Here is a 22,586-nt window from a genome sequence, read left to right as displayed (position 1 = left end):
TCATCACAGCTGTTCGTCATTTATTTAATCATCACTGTGTATTTACTTCATGACGTGTTCTGCTGAGTTGTCCGGTTTTGTTTGTGCATAGCACACTGTCTGGCACGTTAAGTATCTTGTTCTTTATTGTTTAAATAAACCCTGTGTAAATACCGCATCTTCTTCTTCATCTTCCTTGGATTATCGCCTTACAGTTTTCACACAAAATGAACCTCCTTTAACAACATTACTTAAGAGGCACAACTATGTAAGATAAGATTCAAAGTTAACTTTGAAATAAAAAAAATAAAAAAACACAAACTTCAAGACATATTTTTGAAAATAAACTTTTTGCTTCATATAATTTTGTTTCTCACTTATCTCATCTATATATGCAAAAAATTGGAGTTGTGACATAAATAACTAAGCCATGCTATCCAGCCTTCTGAAAATGAGCCTGTTTACTAATAGATAAATATTTATCAAATTGTTTCTGATTTGCTGGAACAAAACAAAATGTCTTGCAAGATTAAATGCTATTAATCTTTGCACTTTACCAGATCTTAAACAATGAATCCACATAAATGACAACATATTTGATGTACAAAAGCTTTGCCAATTATTCTTTTTTTCTGTACCTATTAGTTCAATAATAAAAAATTGTATACTTGAAAAATATAACTGTTGCTTTAACTGTAATCTACTGTGCACCATGATTACACCAACAACATTGGATTGTGCCTTTTTGACAGTCTCCACCTCCAAGACCAGGAGTAGCCACTCCCACTTTATCTATGTACATTTGAACTGTGCAAACCTCAAGGTCTTATGGGTATTGCTTTGTGAACATGGCTTTCATGGAAGCACTTCTTCAGGTTTCCAGCACAGGAACATTAATATGTTGTTTGCTTCTGCTCTTGGTTGTTTATCTCCTATTCTTCAGGTCTCAGAGAGATGAAAATGAACCTCCAGGGCCAAAACCGTTGCCACTTTTGGGAAATCTGCTAATGTTGGATATCAACAAACCACACTTGAGCCTATGTGAGGTAAGCATGAATGATATCAGTCCTGTTGGGCAACTGCTTCAGCTTTGTTTCCAGTGTTTTATCAGTAGAGAGCCTAGAAGTGTTGACAAACTGGTCTGGTGAGTTTTTACAGAGAACAATTCTTTTTTTTTTTTTTTTTTTCACAAAGTGGAAAGTTCAAATAGATCACACAGTTCAATAGTTTTCACAGAAATGACAATTCTGTCTTCATTTACTTACCTTCATGTTGCTCCAAACACACTTTTCCTTTCTTCTGTGGAACAAAAAATAACATATTTTGAAATGTATTATGTAATATATCACATTATATTTTGCAGTATATTCCCATATATTTTTGTTCTGTAAGGTACAGACATTTAAAGGAGAAATAAATCTGTTCCAAACATTATTCAACTTTATTCTGTGGAATAAGAGTATGTTTTGTCCATACAGTGTCCAAATCGTCAACCTAACCACAGGCTCTACTCTTCAGCACAATACTAACCCCACAAACTCACACATACCAGAAAACCTTTTAAATTAAAAAATAATAGCACATTAAACACCAACAGATCTTCCCCCTATATTAATATTGAGCAAAACACATTAAATAACACATAATCGTAACATTTGCTCTCCCTTTACATGCAAAGCATGCTGGGAACTAGAAATCTGCTGTAACTCATTCCGTGAACGTGTGTAATATATGTGTGAACAAACGTTCACATTTATATAGGAACATGTCTGTGCAATATACACAGTAAAGGATAAAACTTTGTGAATATTTCATGTAATGTTATTTTTGTCTTAATCTCAATCTCAAAATTCCAGCCAGTTGATAATACCTAGAATATCAAAATCGACTGCATATCTGCTTCGAGGTCTTGATTGTGGCATTTATTTGAGGTTTAGAATCTATTATTCCTGTAATTCCTTTGTCTTTTATGAATTTAATAAAGAATTCTGTCTCGTATTCCTGTCGTATTCCATGACCTGTAAATGCGCAAAATCTGTTTCCATAGCAGTTTTGGGAAATATTTATTTTTCGAATTGCCTGAAAAACCACCTTTTTGCGATAAAAGGGAAATTTTGCACAATTGACGTGTTTACATTGGGCGTATGTTCAATTCGCAGTTTCAATTTGTGCAATTTGAAGGGTAATGGAAACGCGGCTACTGTTTTGTGCGGATGGGTGGCCGGAGCACGTTGAGGGTTTTCTGTTAGAACGGTGTCGTGTTAGCAGCCCCTAAGTTAATAACTAATGATCTTCGCAACGGAAGTGAATCAATCAAAACTAACTTTAGCAGGAAAAAAACTTTATCCTAGAGCTGCTGTAAAGCCAAAACAATCTCTGGTACTGTAATTTCCTATTATCACTGTAAAGCTGCTTTGAAACATTTCATATTGTTAAAAGTGCTATATAAATGAAGGTGACTTGACTTGACTTGACTTAATTTATAAATATGTTATATGTATTAATATATAGCTATATACTGTTAAACCATTTAATATATTGATCATTCATATATTTGGAAATATATTTTCTTTTCGTAAGGGGTAACATCTCTTTCAATCTTCAACAGATGGCAAAGCAGTTCGGTCCAGTTTTCACGGTCTACTTTGGTCCAAAGAAAGTGGTTGTGCTAGCCGGCTACAAAACAGTAAAGCAAGCACTTGTTAATTATGCAGACGAATTTGGAGACAGAGAAATCACGCCACTGTTCCATGATTTCACTAAAGGTCATGGTAAGAGCAGCCCATTCTCCTGACAATATGTGACCCTGGACCACAAAACCAGTCACATGGGTTTTTTTATTTTTTTATATAAAAGCTGAATAAAGCTTTCCATTGATGTATGGTTTGTTAGGATAAGACAATATTTGGCCGAGATACAACTATTTGAAAATCTGGAATTTGAGGGAGCAAAAAAAAGTAAAAAATTTAGAAAATCGCTTTTAAAGTTGTCCATTTATGTTCACGATTGTGCTGCATTCACTCACAAAAATAAATGTTTTATATATTTACGGTAGGAAATTTACAAAATATCCTCATGGAACATGATCTTTACTTAATATCCTAATGATTTTTGACATAAAAGAAAAATCTATATTTTTGACCCATACAATGTATTGTTGGCTATTGCCACAAATATACCCGTGCAACTTGTGACTGGTTTTGTAATCCAGGGTCACATATACTTAAAGGTTTCTTTATACTTATTAACTTACAAATGAGTTACATACAGATGTTGGACACTTTTGGACATTTAAGTCACACTTATAAAATCTGAATTTTACTGCATACATTAGACACAAGAGGCATATGTGCCCAAATAACACTCGAGTGTTTCTCAGAACCAACTTCACTTTTCTGAGCCACTTTTAAAAAAAAATGTTTTAACCAACTGGTCTCTTTTCATGGATGTATGAAGTCTCTTCAGAAAGTGAAAGTGTCATGGTAAACAAAACCGGAAGCAATTGCAGATACTCAAAGCGTTTATTAGGCTCACAAAGAAACACAAACAGTTCAGGAAGGTGGCGACTCAGGCACGTGCAGGGACTTGATGGTCTGTGGTGCGCTGGTGCAGTGAAGGTGAATAATCCAAAATCCGGTGCTGGAGTGCGGTGAAACCAATGACGAAGAACACGAACGGCAGGAAGACAAGGCAGGGCGAACACAGACAAGGCAGGGCGAACACAGACAAGGCAGGGCGAACACAGACAAGGCAACTCCACGGAAACACTGACACGGCAATCACAGGACCTCAACAAACAATCCGACACTGGAACAGAGAAAGGTGTGAGTATATATATGGAATGGAAATGAATCGCAGCTGTGAACAGTGATTGTGATGATGATGATTATCAGCTGGAGCGCTGACGGACACGTGAGCGGGACAACGCCCACTCACACATAAACAACATAGACACGAGACAAGAAGGAACCAATGCATTCAACAACCGTGACAGAAAGTGTCCAAAACTTGTCTATATTTTCAAAAATGTATTTATATTTTAAATGTATATTTTGAAACCTAATAACAATCTTCATTTGTGAAATGTTTTCGCTGAGTATATATGTGTATATATGCATATATAATCTTCTTTAAATGCCATTTTGTTACATGCAATGCAAACACAATTACACATTTTTAATTGAGGCTTAAATATATAAAGACTTTTTACGGTCACTGTTTATTATTTACATTTATGCATTTAGCAGACACTTTCATACAAAATGACTTGCACTGCTTTCAATGTCTTGATTCTTATCAGTTCATGCATTTCCTGGGAATCCAACCGATGACCTTGGCGTCACTCGACTGTTTGAGCTACAAGTATATGATTAATTGATTACTGTTAGATTAATTTCAGAAATTAAACATCTTTGTAGGAATTATATTTGCCAATGGAGAGAGCTGGAAAGAGATGAGACGGTTTGCTCTCACCAATTTACGAGACTTCGGGATGGGAAAGAGACAAATTGAGGAGAAAATCATAGAGGAAACATTCCATTTACGAGAGGAATTTGAAAAGTTTGAAGGTAAAGTAATTAAAAAATCAATGCTTCTAAAGAGACATATTGCCGTAAAGCAAAGTTTCAAAAGTCATCAAGAAAATCACTAGTAGTACAGCAATATAGGCATGGTCATCAAATGGACCAAAAGTTGAAAACCTCGGCCTGTTCTTTTATAGGAAAACCTTTTGAAACCACACAGTTGATGAACTACGCTGCCTCAAGTGTCATTTCTGCCATTGTGTATGGCCGTAGATTCGAGTATACAGACCCTCACCTACGGAGTATGGTGGATCGAGCCAATGAGAGCGTCAGACTGAGTGGAACGGCGTCGGTGCAGGTTTATATACTATTTGAATATAACCTGTGAGAATTAATTAGTTTATAATGGTATAGAGTATTGAATTATGGTGAAAGAAACATCTCCTGATTTTGGTTCTCCAGCTTTACAACATGTTCCCTTTTTTGGGTTCATGGCTCAAGAATTGGAGACTGCTCATGAAAAACCTTGAGCTTGATATCAAAGAGATATCAGAGCTGGTGAGCAGTTTACATCAATCACTGAACCCACAAGACCTCAGAGGCATTGTCGATTCGTTCCTCGTCCGCAAGCAGACTGCAGAAGTATGGTCAATATAACGCAGCCTAAAATTTTAATGCTCATCTTGTTTTTTTACTCCTTTAATTCTCTAACGTACCATTTGATCAGGAATCTGGAGAGAAGAACTCACTTTTCCACAAGCAGAACATCATTTACACAGTCGGCAACCTGTTCATCGCTGGTACGGACACTACTAGTACAACAGTGCGCTGGAGCTTGCTGCTTATGGCCAAATATCCACATATACAAGGTATGATAGAAATATTGCAATTGACCCTCTGCAGGGAGCTTGATTGTCAGGCGATCTGACCAATCATAATCCGCCATCTGCCGAATCCGCCATTTTTGTCCGACAAAGCAGTCAGGAGAGTTGGTAGATTAATGTCGGTGGATTAGAACTTGAAAAATGTGTGTATTGACGTCTTTCCGCGGTTAAAACAAAATTCCTTCTTATGTTCTTTCATGTTTATTTGATGCTATAAATTAACTAGAAGGGAGAGATGATCGCTTCACGAGCAGCTTTAAGAGGCTCTACAGCGATCTGTCATAACACATTAAAGAGCCACAAAACGGTATTTATTGTTAAAATTTCTTCTTTTTTTCTTTTTCTTTTTTTTAAAGCTGAGACTTTGTTTCATATCAAAAGTAACCTGGTCTGTCCTGTCTGTCAGTGTTTTTGCTCCGCAATGTATATTTCACTGTGTGAGAACATGGTGTGGCGTGAGAGCGGTGTGACTTGTCGGACATAGCAACAGTAACTAAAGGGGGTGGGTGTTTGCGAACGGTCAATTGGCTGGAATGTTTTCTTGAAGCATTATTCTAGATATTCTGGATTTACAAGTTAAACTCAGCTCAACAGCATTTGAGGCATAATGTTGATTACCAAGGGAAAATACTTACAATGAGGCACTTACTTACAATGGAAATGAATGAGGCCATTCTGTAAATGTTAAAACACTGACTGTTTCAATAGTACAGCCACAATATGCAAAAAAAAAAAAAAAAAAAAAAAAAAAAAAAACCTGCCCAACTGAAGTAAACACTGATCACCATAATGGTGATATCAAACCAAACGATTATTTTCAATAAAACATCAACATCTAAACTTCTGTTAATTCTCAATAAGAACTTCTGTAGACATATGACAGAAACAAAGCAATCTGGTTAGTAATAAGGGAAGCTGGTAATGCTGTTTGTGGAGTTGTTTAATCCTCCTCTGCTGAGATCTTCATTGATTTAATGTATTTTATCTTCAGTTGATTTCATCAAAGGCTGTGGCTGGAAGTCAGTTGTAGTCTGTGTTTCAGTGTGGTTAATCCAACCAAAATTTGATGTCTGCCCAACGTTGGAGCTTGACCTCGACCCGATTTTCATTTTCAACCAAAATTTGACATCTGACTGACGTTGGAGTCCATGTCCAGTGCCCACTAGGAAACTTCCAGCTAAAAACATTATAAGAATGTTAGGAGATAATGTTCTAACATTGTTATATACATTTTTTTAAATGTTTTTAGAAAATGTTATCCTACCTTCCAGAAGAATATTCTGGGAACAAATATAAAACTTGCCTCTGAAAACATTTTGTGTTTGCGTTTTTAAACTCATAATTACATTTTATTAAAAAAGAAGAGGAAGGAGTGAAAATTATTTTCATGATAATCAACATTATGCCAAAAATGTTGTAGACTGAGCTGAATATTGCCTTTATCAAACAGTCACAATATATATATATATATATATATATATATTTTTTGTTATCAGGCATGACATTTCTGTTTTAACTGGGTAGTGTTTTACTTGTTAAATATACTTTGGACGTTTGCAGATCGGGTTCAAGAAGAGATTGATCAGATGATTGGTGGACGGCAACCGGTTACAGAGGACAGGAAGAACTTACCATATACAGATGCTGTGATCCATGAAACGCAGAGATTAGCCAACATTGTACCAATGAGTATCCCTCATATGACCAGCTGCGACGTTCACTTCAATGGACACTTTATCAAGAAGGTGAGCATACTGTAAATTAATACAAAATACAGAAAGTATCTGTTCCCTTTCAAGGGAACTCGCGTTGCGTCGAAATTGACGCTATGGGAACGCTTTGCGTGATGATGTCTTGAAGCACATGTAAAATCAGTCCAATGGCGTGGCAGAACGTCAGATGCGGGTGATGTCACGTACCAGGAAACTATAAAGCCTGAATGAAAACAGAGAGCGGCAGCTTCTCTGTCTTCAGTAGCGCTTGATGTGAAATCTGTCTCTGTCTATTTACTGTTGTTTGTCACCCATTATGTCCAGCGATCAGTTCAGAATGTGTGTGCATCCCTGCCCGCGTTTTATTACGGGTAGGGACACTCACGTTCTTGTTTGTTTGGGAGAGGAGCATGCCCAGTCAGCACTCGAGGGTGCTGGCTGTGTGCATTGCGAGGCGCTGTCCATGCGCTCGCTCCGATCCCGGCTGAGTTTCTTCCGGGAAGCTCGCGTTCCCCAGGGCTCGGGTCCCGCTGCTGCCGAGGCACAGCGGCGATCTCAGTCCTGGGGTTCGCAAATGGATCTATCAGCGGGGTCTGAGACGGGCTCTGCCCTATCTCAGCCCTTACCTGATAGACCCGATGTCTGTCATCAGGGTTCGGAAGCACGCGCGGCGGTTTCTTCCGCCCCGATGATAGAACAAACACTGCAATTGTCCAGTTCTGAGGAACTGGATGTTGTTAGTGTTGATGCTGAGTCTGAGGAAGCCCCACCTCAGTCTCATGCATTTGAAGAATTGCTGGATGTAGTGACAAGAGCAGTTGATAGATTATGTATTGAGTGGCCATCTGATAAACAGGACGTTCGTTCAAAAAGTAAACTTGACGAACGCTTCCTGCCCTCACGTGTACAACCACAACGCCGAAATCTGCCGTTTTTTCCCGATCTCCACACTGAGGTGTCGAGATCGTGGGAGAGACCAGTTTCTTATAGAGTTTTTAATTCACAAACCATGAATTATTCCACTATATCTGGGTATAAAGAGCATGGTTATGGGGAGATGCCGAAGGTGGAAGAGACGCTTGCGAGCTATCTCTCTCCAGCGACGGCATCTTCCCTGAAAGCTCCGGCGTTGCCTAATAAGCCCCTCAGAGTGACTTCTTCTCTGGTGGGCAAGGCTTATTCAGCTTCTGGTCAGGCTGCAGCGTGTCTTCATACTATGTCACTGCTGCAGGCTTATCAGGCTGTATTATTGAGTGATTTGGATGAGGGCGGGGGTATTGGTCCTGAGGTTGTTGCTGAACTACGCAGAGCCACAGATTTGTCTCTCAGGGCCACCAAGGAGACCGCTAAATCAATCGGGCGGTCTATGGCAGCCCTGGTGGCCACTGAGAGGCACCTGTGGCTCAACCTCAGTTATATTAAAGACAAAGAGAAGAATGTTCTTCTAGATTCTCCAGTTTCCACGCTTGGTCTCTTTGGCAACGCTGTTACTGTTGCTGTTGATAAGCTTCAGGAGGCATCTAAGCAGGCAGCTGCTTTGCAAAAACTTCTCCCCCGCCGATCTTTTCACGAGGCTGCTGAGCGGGAGCAGCCTCACTCATCTAAAAAGAGCACTGAACATCGTGCAACTCAAAAACAGAGCGTGTCCTCCCGTGCTCCCCCACATAAATCACGGGGACACGGAGGACGCTCTCAAACCCAGCAGCCTTCGAGGGGTAGAACGGATCTGCGGACCGTTATTACCGCCAAGAAGGCTGCTGGGAAAAAGTCCTGACGTCCGAGGGCTCAGGACAGATGAGGGTAGTCCCCCCCCCCGAAGTGCAGCGGTCAACACCTCTTTTTACGGTGCCCGTCTCCCTTCGGTACCCTCAGGGGACCGTTCTGCCAACCCTGCCACCTCCGGTGTTTCAGGGCGCAGCGGTCTCCGGCGAGCACATATCTCAAGGACCACCCGGAAACGTAGTGGCCTCGGGATGCCCGCCCCCTCTGAGGAGGGTGTTAGAGCAGTCCGTTCAGTCGTTCCCTGCCGGTGCGCCGTTACAGGGCGACGAACCGACTACTCAACAACAACAGAACCCAGAAGTCAGTCTCGAGTGACTGGTACCTCTAATAGAATCTTTGACAGCGTGGAAGCTACTGTCAAATGTTTCTCGTTGGGTCCTGCAGACCGTGGAAAAAGGGTATCAGATACAATTCAAGAAACGCCCACCTCGGTTTATGGGGGTCCTGCCCACAGTGGTGGGCCCCGAGCAGGTTCTGGTTATGGAACAGGAAGTAAACACTCTGTTAGAGAAAGGGGCCATAGAATATGTACTTCCCTCCAACAGGGAAACCGGGTTTTACAGCCGGTACTTCATAGTTCCAAAAAAGGACGGGGGATTGCGTCCCATTTTAGATCTTCGAGTTCTGAACGAGTCAGTCATGCAGCTCAAGTTCAAAATGTTAACAGTGAGACAAATCGTGCCACAGATCAGGTCCGAGGACTGGTTTGTCACGATAGACCTCAAGGACGCATATTTCCATATTTCCATCCGTCCGTGTCATTGGAAGTTCCTGAGGTTTGCTTTCGGGGGCAAAGCATACCAATATCGAGTTCTTCCATTCGGCCTGGCTTTATCACCACGCACTTTCACCAAATGCGTGGATGCAGCTCTGGCGCCACTGCGCCTCCAGGGTATTCGCATCATGAACTACATCGACGATTGGTTGATTTTAGCTCATTCGCATCAGATAGCGGTACAACATCGAGATGTTGTTCTCGCCCATATGAAAGAGCTGGGGTTACGGCTGAACGCCAAGAAGAGTGTGCTTTCTCCACTTCAGAGGACCACTTTCTTAGGCGTGGTTTGGGATTCAGTGTCGATGCAGGCGCGCCTGTCACCGCCACGGATAGATTCCATCCTTGCAGCTGTGAAAAGTGTAAAGCTAGGCCAGCTACTCACTGTCAAACAGTTCCAGAGACTGTTGGGTCTCATGGCAGCAGCTTCCAACGTGATACCTTTTGGACTACTGCACATGAGGCCCCTGCAGTGGTGGCTCAGGACCAGGGGGTTTTCCCCGAGGGGCAACCCATTTCGCACAATCAAGGTCACGCGGCGATGCCTTGGTTATGTGGAAGAAACCTTGGTTCCTGTCCCGGGGCCCAGTGTTGGGAGCTCCTTGTCGTCGCAAACTGCTAACGACGGATGCTTCCCTCACGGGTTGGGGAGCGATCCTGGAGGGTCGCTCATCTCAAGGTCTGTGGGAAGACCATCATCGTTCCTGGCATATCAATCGCCTAGAGATGTTAGCTGTCTTCCGGGCTCTGAAGAGCTTTATCACAGATCTCAGGGGACACCATGTGCTAGTACATACGGACAACACTTCGGTAGTCGCCTATATAAATCACCAAGGGGGTTTGCGCTCGCGCCCATTATGCTATCTGGCACGCCATATCCTCTTGTGGTCCCAGGGGAAGTTGCTGTCTCTCAGGGCAGCTTACATCCCCGGGGTCCAGAATATAGGAGCAGACACTCTGTCGAGACAGGGGCTGAGGCCCGGGGAATGGAGGCTCCACCCCGAGGTGGTGGAGCTGATATGGAGGGAGTTTGGCCAAGCGCAAGTGGATCTGTTTGCGTCTCGAGAGACGTCTCACTGTCCACTTTGGTTCTCCCTCACGCATCCAGCTCCTCTGGGACTGGATGCTATGGTGCAGACGTGGCCGAGGCTACGTCTGTACGCTTTTCCCCCAGTTGCTCTGCTCCCGGGAGTTCTGGAGAGAGTTCGCAGGGACCGGGTTTGCCTGCTTCTTATAGCCCCGCGCTGGCCGGGCAGAGTATGGTTTCCCGATCTTGTGTCGCTCCTCGACGGGGCTCCTCTGGAGCTACCCGTCAGGAGGGACCTTCTGTCCCAGGCAGAGGGCTCGATATTTCACCCTCGGCCAGAACTGTGGAACCTGTGGGCTTGGCCTCTGAGGGGGCCCAGCTCATAGAGTCAGGTCTCTCAACTGAGGTTGTTGAGACCATTCTACAGTCCAGAGCTCCCTCCACGAGGAAATTTTATGCCCTGAAGTGGAGAGTATTCACTTCTTGGTGTAGTGACCGTCGGTTGGACCCAGTTAACCCTCTGGGGACCAAGGTGTTTTTGGAGCCCTTGAGATTTTCTGACATGCCTTGAAATTTGTGCTTTTTTCAGTTATTTATAAACATGTTAATGGCAAAGGTGTAAAATCACTCTATATAGCACAAACAGGGCTACCAAAATATGCGAGCAATGTGTATGTAGATGTTTGTATTTTTAAGAGAATAATGTTTATGCGTGGTTATTGGAAAAAATAAAAATGAAAGTGGCTGAATTAAGACCACAAAACACATATTAAATATGTGTCCACAAGACTTTTGTCTAATTTATGTTGTACCTTTGAGTACTGGCTTCAAAATTATGTGAAAATAGTCTTGCTTTATCGTTCACAAAAAAAAATACATTGATTTAAATGGTGTAAAACAGGTTTTGCTTGGAAAGCCAATATGCGAGGGGGGCGTGAAGGAGTAGTTTACACCTGGGATGTCCCACCCACTCTGCATAATGACTCTGAATAGCCATTCATTCAGGTGTGACACTGACTGAGCCACAATGCAAGGACAATGTATTTAGAAGAATACTTATATTGACCATTTAAGATTTCGCTTACATCTATCTTGTAAATATGTTTAGCTATTTTATTAAAAATGTTACAATTACAACAATAATTACAATTTCAACAATATTTCAAGTGTACTCTTTCTTTGTAAAAAAAAAAAAAGAAAGAAAAAAAAGATTATAGGCCTACATTTTATCATATGTATTCATTAGTTTGAATATAGCCAACAATGGAACATCTAACATCTTAGTCTATGACTTTATTTTTGACAAAAATAGTGTGACTAATGCCTGACTAACGTTGTTTTATTGAAATATCAGGGCATATAAATGTTAATTTACGTTGCTTATACAAATACATTTTATTTCAACATATTCCAGTCGATTTTACTCATCTCAGTAGGCTATAGAAAAGCAGTTTATTCTTTCACACACAGACGCGCGATTCATATTTAGGCTAAACACTCTACAAATATGTACCCTTCATTCATCTCACAGAAACGCGAGTCATATTATAGAAATGCGATTCATCTTTTTGCGGTTTACATAGGCCTACACTAACGTTATTCCATAACGTTATTCCACACTTGAGAAAAGAAAACAGCCTACCTCACTCCTCAGCGCGATCTGCTGCTCATATCAGGAGATATTTCTCCTCATCAGCACTGTGGAAACTTTTCTCCATAAAGGCTATAATGTCTCACTCGCGACGCGCTTTGTTTACAGCTGATGTGGGCGTTTCACAGATCTGAAATGGTTCTCGGAATTTGCATTTGAAAAGCACGCGCTCTCCGGGGAGTGGTCACATTACTGTGAATCATCTCGTAATGAGGTCGACTGGAGTCGCTCTCTTTGTATACAGATTACAGAAACTAAGAATATTTGTTTTTTATATAAATGACTTCATTTAAAAGATGCGATCTCAAGCTTTATGCCCGTGGGTCTGTTTGCCTGTTTGACTGAATTTTCGCGGAGTTATAGATAATTTTCGAACGCGTTTCAAACGGGAGTTTACTGACAGAGAGAAGGCAGAAATCGCATCATGTTAATTTTTCTTTATTTGTCAAAAAGCAAAACACTTTATTTTTATTGTGAGTATACAGAAAAAAAATAGAAACTGAACAGGATCGATTGATGTATTACACGAAAATGAAAGATCAAAATTAACAGAGCATTTAGTGTTTATTTTCATTGCTAAAAAAAAAAAACGAGCAAAACGCGCAGGCGCGTTTTTGGTCCCCAGAGGGTTAACTGCCCAGTTGGTACAGTGCTGGAGTTCCTGCAGGACCGGTTCACTGCAGGTCTGACCCCGTCCACTTTAAAGGTTTATGTGGCGGCCATAGGTGCTTACCACATTCCTTTGGGTGGAATGTCTGTGGGGAAGGACCCTCTGGTATCTCGTTTCCTTCGTGGCACCTGGAGGCTGAGGCCTGCAGTTCGCTCTAGGGTGCCACTATGGGATTTGTCCATTGCGCTGCAAGGCCTTTCCCTGGCCCCCTTTGAGCCTATTGAGGAGGTTCCCGAGAAGTTCTTAACTTTGAAAGCTCTGTTCCTCCTAGCCATTTCCTCTCTTAAGAGGATAGGGGATCTCCAAGCACTGTCGGTTGCCCCGTCATGCTTGGAGTTTGCTCCGGGCATGGTGAAAGCTTTTCTGCATCCAAGACCGGGCTGTATCCCCAAGGTCCCCACTAATGTGGCCAGACCTATTATACTGCAGGCCTTCTGTCCTCCTCCCTTTCAGAATGCGGACCAGGAGACTAATAATTTGCTTTGCCCAGTCCGGGCATTAGATGCTTATGTCCACAGAGCTGCCCTGTGGCGTAAAAGTGATCAATTATTTGTGTGCTTTGGGTCCCCTAACAAGGGATCTCCAGTGTCTAAGCAAAGGATGAGCAAGTGGGTGGTTGAGACTATTTCGCTTGCTTATGAAGCGGCCGGGCAGCCTTCTCCTATGGCTGTCCGGTCACACTCTACAAGGAGTATGGCGGCCTCCAAGGCCCTTATTTCAGGAGTTTCTCTCCAGGACGTGTGTGATGTGGCAGGCTGGTCCTCACCGCACACCTTTGTCAGGTTTTACTCCTTGGACCTGGACTCTACACCAGGGTCTCAGGTCCGGTCATCCTAGTTCTGCTCTTATGATTTCACACAGGACAGACACTTGTAGCTATGGTGGCGTTGGTATGGACGTTCCCATAGCGTCAATTTCGACGCAACGCGAGTTCCCTTGAAAGGGAACGCCTCGGTTACGACTGTAACCTCAGTTCCCTGAAGAGGGAACGAGCGTTGCGTCACCTTGCCATATCTCCTTCATGCCTGTCAGCTGCTACTTCAGACTTTACGAAGCTGCCGCTCTCTGTTTTCATTCAGGCTTTATAGTTTCCTGGTACGTGACGTCACCCGCATCTGACGTTCCGCCACGCCATTGGACTGATTTTACATGTGCTTCAAGACATCATCACGCAAAGCGTTCCCATAGCGTCAATTTCGACGCAACGCTCGTTCCCTCTTCAGGGAACCGAGGTTACAGTCGTAACCGAGGCGTTTTGTTTTTGTACCATGCTACACATAGTACCGTCACACTCCTTGCAGTGCTAAACATTGTAAACACCATTTCATATCAAACAATAAAGATGTGATCTTTTTCCTTGTGCAGGGCACATGCGTATTTCCTCTTCTAACGTCTGTATTATGGGATGAAGATGAATGGGAAACACCCCACACCTTCAACCCTGAACACTTCCTGGACGAGCGTGGTCGATTTGTCAAGAGAGACGCCTTCCTGCCCTTCTCTGCAGGTACTACTTTCCTTCACGTATGGGCTTGATTGTCTTTATTCAAGAAATATACTTTTTTTAAATGGTTTCAAGTGAAAGTTCTCTCTCTGTCTCTGTCTCTCTCTCTGTCTCTCTCTCTCTCTCTCTCTCTCTGTCTCTCTCTCTCTCTCTCTCTCTCTGTCTCCCTGTCTCTGTCTCTCTCTCTGTCTCTCTCTGTCTCTCTGTCTCTCTCTGTCTCTCTCTCTGTCTCTCTCTCTCTTTCTCTCTCTGTCTCTCTGTCTGTCTCTCTCTCTCTGTGTCTCTCTTTCTCTGTCTCTCTCTGTCTTTCTGTCTCTCTCTGTCTCTCTCTCTCTCTCTCTCTCTCTCTCTCTCTCTCTCTCTGTCTCTCTGTCTGTCTCTCTCTCTCTGTGTCTCTCTCTCTCTCTCTCTCTCTCTCTCTCTCTCTCTCTCTCTCTCACGTGGTGCATGTTGGGAGTTTGTGGGTGAGAGTGGTGCGGGGTGAGACCTGGGCTGTGTTCTTTTACATAGTCTTAATTACGGTGATTTTGTTTTCTCTTCTTTTCTGCATGGTTTCAAATTAGTTTTTTGACTTAGTTTTTGCGGGTTTTGCGCAGGGAGAGATGGCGTCTCATGAGGAGATGCCGTCTTTGTCCTTGCGCAATGGCTTTAGGTGTGTGCCTGAGGATGGCGTCACAGTGGAAGACGTGCTTATTTCGGCTGGAGGGGAAGTAGGACACGAGAATATAGTGTCCGCTTCTCGTATGAATAAAGCTGTTGTAGTGTTTTTGAAAGAACACATTTTTGTCAATCGTTTAACCGAGAATGGTCTCGTTATAAATGAAAACTTTGTTCAGGTGACTCCGTTATACGCTCCGACAGTTAAAATTACGGTATCGAATGTTCCACCTTTTTCCGGATGAAGCGTTGGAACGGAAGTACGTTTTGGCAAATTTGCCAGTGGTTTTAAAACAATCACGTTAGGCTGTAAACACCCGTCTTTGAAACACGTCACATCTTTTAGAAGACAGGTGTTTATGTTTTTAGACTCCCCCGAAAACACGCTGGATGTTTCATTTCGAGTACGACACGAAGGCAAAACGTATATGGTGTACGCAAGCACTGGTAGCTTAAGGTGCTTCGATTGCGGCGACTTAGGGCATAAAAAGTTTGCATGCCCACACAGAGAGCGCGCACCAGAGGATAGGCAAAGGCCTACTGTCTCAGGAGAAGGAGATGCGGTGGAGCAAGAGCGCGCTGCTCGAGAGGAACACGCAGGTCCGGCAGAGGTGAGCGTTACTGATGCGGCGCCGTCCGCTATTGAAGTACATGATAATGCTGTGGCTAATACTAATGTGCATGAAGGTCAGCAAAATGAAAATACTGCAAATACTGTTCAAAATATCAATGCTGATGAGCAGCAAGATGATGGTGTGGAAATTGCAGGGCCAAGCAGGTGTGAGTCGGCTATAAGAAAGAGAGAGTTGTGTTTGAGTAATGATGGTAGTGCAGTAGATGATGATGCATCTGACGAAAATGTTTCTCTTCTTGATTACGAATGTGACTCCCAAGGAGGGTCTGTATGTGGACTTGAGGGCGATTCTCAAGATATGTCCATTAAAGATCCCTCTTTGTATACATTAGATGAAATTAATGTGTTTCTTGATGAGACATTTGGAAAACAAGTCAACATCAAAGAATTTTTTCCTGATGTTGGAAAATTTGAGAGGTCAGTTGTGGTTCTTCAAAAGACTGTAAATCTTGATCAGCTGAGTGAAAAGAAACGTTTTCGCTTAAAAAAACATGTTACAGTTATTAGAAAATGTAGAATGGTGGATAAAAAGAAGAGGCTAAAAGCATTTTTGTAAACGATTAGCCATGCATCACGCGGTGTTCTTCTCTTTATTTCTTCTGGTTTCTTCTGCCGTTGTCTCTTTTCTCTCCTCCCTAAATTTATACATGGATTCTTTGAGGGTGGGTTCATTAAATATTAATGGAGGGAGGGATAGTCATAAACGGGGTTTGGTGTCTGAAATCATGAAAAATAAAAAGTTACATGTCATTTTACTGCAAGAAACACATATTGATATGGATAACGAAGTAGAGTGGGGAATGTGGTGGAAAGGTCAACATGTACTTAGCCATGGTACAAATTTGAGCGCTGGAATTGCTCTTCTTTTTTCTCCAGATATAAAAGTTAGCATTGAAAAAACTGAGGAATTTGTAAAAGGTCGTCTGGTTCTTGTCAAAACCATTATTGAAGGGATGACAATTTATTTTATAAATGTTTATGCACCAAATGTGGGAAATGAGCGATTACAGTTGTTTAGAATGCTAACTAATGTTTTAAAACAGGATTTTAGTGATGGAGACATCATCATTGGTGGGGATTGGAATTGTACAGAATGTTTTAATGTTGACCGTAATAATGAAGAGCCTCAAATGCTTTCATCCAACTATTTGTCGAGATTGGTGAAAGAGGCCGAACTTTTAGATATGTGGAGAATCAAGCATCCGGTAGATAAACAATATACATGGGTTAAAATTTCTGACAATAGAGTAAGCGCTGCTCGTTTAGACAGAATTTATGTTTCAAAAAATTTAAATAACAGGATTATTGATTGTTTTATTATTCCTGTAGGTTTTTCTGATCACCATCTGGTATGTATTTCAGTAAATATGGCACAATTTCCAAGAAAATCTTCTTATTGGCATTTTAATGCTAAACTGTTACAGGATGCTTTATTTTCCGAACATTTTGTTGTTTTTTGGAATCATTGGAAGGGGAAGAAAAATTATTTTGAAAATTTAGAAACAATGGTGGGAGGTTGGGAAAACTCAAATAAAGCTATCCTGTCAACAGTACACTGCATATTGTACGACTACTCAACGAGAAACAATTCAAGCTCTGGAAAGAGACATAGGGCCCTATTTTAACGATCTGAAACGCAAGTGTCAAGCGCAAAGCGCAAGTAACTTTGTGGGCGGGTCTCGGCGCTGTTGCTATTTTCCCGGCGGGATAAATGACTCTTGCGCCAGGCGCAAATCTAAAATGGGTTGGTCTGAAGTAGCTTCATTATTCATAGGTGTGGTTTGGGCGTAACGTGAAATAAACCAATCAGGGCGTCATCTCACATTCCCTTTAAGAGCAGAGGCGCTTTTTCCATAGCGGGGATTTGCCAGGCGCGCGCCAGGAGCGGTTCACAGCCAAGGAGAGCAACGCTCTCGTCACGGCCGTAAAAGAGAGAAGTTACATTGAAATGGAGAAACCCACCCAAATTAACTTTTGGTTAAACAGGCGTATGATAATTTGGGTAAATGTGTAAGCTGTATGCTTTTATAATAAATTGTCTATCTATCTATCTATCTATCGTAATAATGTATGATTTGCAAAAATGAAAACTGCTGCTTCTGTGTAGATGAGAGAATCAAAGTGTATGCGCGTTGGTCACACGCTACATTGATTATGGCCAAGCATGCGCCCTTAAAATAGCATTTGAATAACATGCGCAACGCGCCACTGACTTTAAACTATTTTTTCCTGGTTAGTGGCGCAATTGTTTTCTAAACCTGCAAAATAGCATGAAGGAACGTTTGCGCCGGAACACGCCTCCTCTTTGCGCTGAACCGCCCCCGGGAGCGCAAGTGTATTTCCTAACTTACCGACGTGCTTCTGTGGAGGGAAAAGCGCGCTTTGCGCGGGTGCAAAATAGGAATGATACATGCGTCGGTGTTCAAAGTCACTTGCGCTGGGTGCAAGATAGGGCCCATAGAGTTTATAGAGACAGAAATGATAAGAACACATGTCCCAGCTTTTATCAACAACTTGCAACAGAAAAAGAAAAAGCTAAGTTTTCATTTGAATGAGAGGGTGAAAGCAGCTTTGGTGAGGTCACGTTTTACATCAGTTACCGAGATGGATGCCCCAAGTGCCTATTTTTTTAATTTAGAGCGTTCAGTGGCACAGTCTAAGCAGATGACATGTTTACGTCTTCAAGATGGGAAGATTACAAATGATAGTATAGAAATGCGTCATCATGCTGTTGGTTTTTATTCTTCTCTATACAAAGCTGATCATTGTAACTCTAGTTGTGCAGCGCAACTTTTGCATGAACTTCCTCAAATAGATTTCTAAGACTGCTTTGGACACACAAATTACTTTTCAAGAACTCACTTTTGCTGTTGGACAGCTGAAATCCGGACGTTCTCCTGGAATTGATGGGTTGACTTCTGAATTTTATAAACATTTTTGGGAGTATATTGGAATGGACCTTTATGAAGTTTTTTGTGAAAGTTATAAAGATGGCACTTTACCTGCAACATGTCAATGTGCTGTATTGTCCCTATTGCCTAAAAAGGGAGACTTGACTCTGTTAAAGAACTGGAGACCTGTTGCTTAATTAACAACAGAGTATAAAATCTTGTCTAAATGTCTGTCCAATAGGCTTAAGAAGTTTTTACATTTGATAATTCATCAAGACCAAACCTATTGCATTCCAAAAAGATCCATAATGGATAATCTTTTTTTAGTGAGGGATACCTTGGATATCTGTAAAATGTTTAATGCAGAGGTTGGATTGATTGCTTTAGATCAAGAAAAGGCGTTTGATCGCGTTGATCATAACTATCTTTTTAATCTACTTACTGCATTCGGGTTTGGTCAGGATTTTATCAAATGGATACGTTTGTTGTACACTGGAGCTTCTTGTATGGTTAAGGTGGGGGGTGGCCTAAGTCGGCCTATTGTGGTTTCAAGGGGAATCAGACAAGGTTGCCCTCTATCAGGACAATTGTACAGTATTGCAATTGAGCCCTTATTTTCTAATATAAGAAAAACTCTAATGGCAGGAGGAGGAAAATCTCATATTGTCTTTCAAAACTCCTCAGCTGGATACTTTTGAGTCTGTTGGGAAAAAAGCTCTGTATGTGACTTGTGTGAAGGTGACCAATACACATCTTCTCTCCGGAGTAAAGTCATCTAAATGGATTGATTTTTTTGGAGTGGATATCTCCCCCAAAGGTAGCTGGCGGTCACTGTATAAACGCCCCATTGATAAACGGACTGGTGATTTACAATGGAGGATTGTACACAGTGCAATAGCTACGAACAGACATGTGGTGCACCTCAATCCAAATGTAGAGGTGGGTTGTTTATTTTGTTCTGAAAACGAAACTATTTTTCATCTCTGTGTGCAATGTGTACGGTTGGGTAATTTATTCTCCTTTTTATCTCACTGGGTATCATCTTTAGGTGAAGATTTATCTCCTCAATTGTTTATTTTTGGGCCAAAGTATGTCGCTAGTCGTAAATATGTTTTGGTTTTACTAAATTTTGTGTTTGGTACTGCCAAACTCACCATTTGGAAAACAAGGAAAAATAAGATGCTTGGCAAAGATACTTTAGATCCCTTGATGATGTTCAAGGGTTTGGTAGCATCAAGGCTTAGGATAGAATATGCATACTATAAGTTGGTTGGGTGCTTACCAGTGTTTGTGAATACTTGGGCCATAAATGGAGTGTTATGCACAGTTAATGAAAATGATGATTTAATGTTGACTTTTTAAGTCATTTTGTTGTCTTTTTTATCTTTATTTTTATTTATTTTGTTTGTTTGTGTGTTTTTCGTAATTGAGATTTTGTAATGCAGATGTTTAGTGGTAACACAGACTGGTTTTACCTATGTCGTAAATAAAGGTGATTTCAATTTCAATCTCTCTCTCTCTCTCTCTCTCTCTCTCTCTCTCTCTCTCTCTCTCTCTCTCTCTCTCTCTCTCTCTCTCTCTCTCTCTCTCTCTCTCTCTCTCAGGCCGTAGGGCTTGTCTTGGAGAGAGTTTGGCCAGGATGGAGCTCTTCCTGTTCTTCACCTCCCTCCTTCAGCATTTCCGCTTCACTCCTCCTCCTGGAGTGTCTGAAGATGATCTGGATCTCACACCAGCGGTGGGCTTCACCCTGAACCCAGCCCCACACAAACTGTGCGCAGTGAAACGCTTGTGAAATCTGTTCATTCTTTTTACAGTAAAGATGATAGTTTTCAATCAGAAACAGCCCTTGCATTATATTTGTGTGTTTATTCTTTATATTCAAACATCCGAAATCTCAGGGTTCACTAATTTTCAGCATTCACAAACAGCTGAACAACCGTCTTATGTATGTCACAACACTGAAGAAAAGATATGTCGTTACTGTGTGACTTTTAAGTCCTCTCTGCATTTAAAAATCTGCTGTGACTGCACCATTTGCCATCAAAGAGCACTTTTTTTTTTTTTTTTACTTGATGGCTATTCAAAAATATCTCTATTGTGTGTTTAAATAAAAATGTCAGTTGCAAATATTTCATTACATAAAAGTTTATACATGTTTCTTTTTCGAGGCTTTTAAAATAATGAAATTGTCTTTTTTGACACAACTCAGCTCACATATCTGATTTATGTAGGATCAAAAAAAATTAACTAAGTTCAAGAATGTTTTCAATAAGATCATAAAGAATTTCATTGATACACACACACACTATACCCAGATAGCAAGCAACAATTGAAACAATGTTAAGTCAATGTCAATGTTTTTGTAACATTGTTTACTCTGTTAATTCTCAAAACAAACTTCTGCTGAGGTCTTGAGTGATGTATTGTCTTCTTTTATTTGCAGTTGATTTCAAGCTGTGTGGCTTTATACATTATTCATTTGTTGGAACCACATGTTAAATGTTCGACTCGTCGAAGTCGGGCTTTAACAACGGCACAAACTGTTGGCATTGCATTGACATTCTTTGCGAGTGGCTCTTTCCTTTACACTATTGGAGATACGGAAAACTTGGGAAAAGTGCTGTCTGTCGTGCCATTCGCAAAGTTTATCTGGAACTCAAGCAGGTTTTAGGGGGTTTTGTGGTATTTCCTAGCCACTTAAGACCACAGGCTGTGAAGCAGAATTATTTTTTGCCATCCCAGATAGCAACATTGTTTCGGCCCGGATCCGGCCCACATCTGGCACTTGTGGAATGCGGATCTGGCCCACATGCAGCGTGGAATGACGGCCCTTGGGTGGCCCACTCCTGTTTGCCAGATCTGGGCCACAAGCAGGCCATAGCAATGCCACATGTCAGCCAAGAGCAAAGAAATAAACCAGAACTGGACCTTATCTGAGCCACAAAATCTGTGTATATTAAATATGGAGTCATCTCAGCCTTAATAAGCCTGTTAACAAGCAGAATCACTGAAGAAAAGAAGAGAACAGAAAAAGAGACGAGCAGAAACACAAGAACTACAACTGACTTCAGCCACAGTCTTAGATGAAATCGACTGAAGAGAAAAGAAGACATTAAATCTGTGAAGATCTCAGCAGAGGAGGATTAAACAACTCCACAAACAGCATTACCAGCTTCACTTATTACTAACCAGACTGACTTTATTTCTGTCAGACGTCTACAAAAGTTTTATTGAGAATTAATGGGTTTAACTCTAATGTGTTTCATTTAAAGTCACCATAAGAGTGATTAGTGTTTCCATTAGTTGGGCTCTTGACTCTTAATATCTCTTATATCTCCTTTGGCTGCTGTGACAGTGTGTTTGTTGAACATTTGCAGTAGCAAAGAAAGCTAAAGTGAAACGAGATCAGATGATGGTTACCTGTTGATGATTTTATAATCATCATGAAATAACCTTTTTCACTGATGTCTTTGGAATGTAACAATTGTGTTGATCCATTAATAATGTCACATCACAAACCCTGTGTTTCTGCAGCATGAGATTCAACAATATAATATCAATAAGTTAGAAGACTTTATCAAACATGAGCACGAAAAAGTCAGTTTATTAAGACGCACACAGACATCAACAATCAGCGTATGAATCTCAACAATGGTGACAATCAAAAGTACTTTGCTGCAATGCATGCTGGGTACCAGCATAGTAAAAAACTCCCAGCATGCATTGCAACATGAATAAAGTATGCAGCTGAATTGTCCTATAATTTTGTTTGATTCTAAATATTTGCTTTTATTTTTTGCTGTTGTTTTTGTTGTGAATTAGTAGCTTTTCAGTGATGTGAATTATTCTTTTTATCTAAATATTTGTGATTGTCACCATTGTTGAGATTCATACGCT

General features: G+C 41.3%; 1 protein-coding gene and 1 long non-coding RNA gene across 2 annotated transcripts in view; one reads left to right on the top strand and one right to left on the bottom strand.

Moving 5' to 3' along the window:
• The window catches only part of LOC309508103, a 140,958-nt gene that overhangs the window by 117,838 nt on the left and 534 nt on the right, over positions 1-22,586 (bottom strand). The window lies entirely within an intron of this gene.
• On the top strand, positions 777-21,400 carry cyp2k16 (cytochrome P450, family 2, subfamily K, polypeptide16). Its single transcript, XM_082181553.1, has 9 exons — positions 777-1,025; positions 2,588-2,750; positions 4,398-4,547; positions 4,700-4,860; positions 4,965-5,144; positions 5,230-5,371; positions 6,947-7,131; positions 14,369-14,510; positions 20,294-21,400. Exons 1-9 carry the CDS (start codon positions 828-830, stop codon positions 20,479-20,481), a joined length of 1,509 nt encoding a protein of 502 aa, XP_082037679.1. The 5' UTR covers positions 777-827; the 3' UTR covers positions 20,482-21,400.

The sequence above is a fragment of the Leuciscus leuciscus genome, assembly GCF_965113295.1.
Source record: "Leuciscus leuciscus genome assembly, chromosome: 1".
Classification (NCBI taxonomy): Eukaryota; Metazoa; Chordata; class Actinopteri; order Cypriniformes; family Leuciscidae; genus Leuciscus; species Leuciscus leuciscus.
The sequence above is the reverse complement of the archived record's forward strand: the minus strand, read 5'-3'. Positions and strand labels throughout refer to the sequence as shown.

Coding starts and splice junctions, on each gene's coding strand:
- cyp2k16 (XM_082181553.1), top strand. CDS start 828: ATGGCTTTCATGGAAGCACTTCTTCAGGTTTCCAGCACAGGAACATTA. Junction 1,026..2,587: donor CACACTTGAGCCTATGTGAG/GTAAGCATGAAT, acceptor AATCTTCAACAG/ATGGCAAAGCAGTTCGGTCC. Junction 4,548..4,699: donor GGAATTTGAAAAGTTTGAAG/GTAAAGTAATTA, acceptor GTTCTTTTATAG/GAAAACCTTTTGAAACCACA.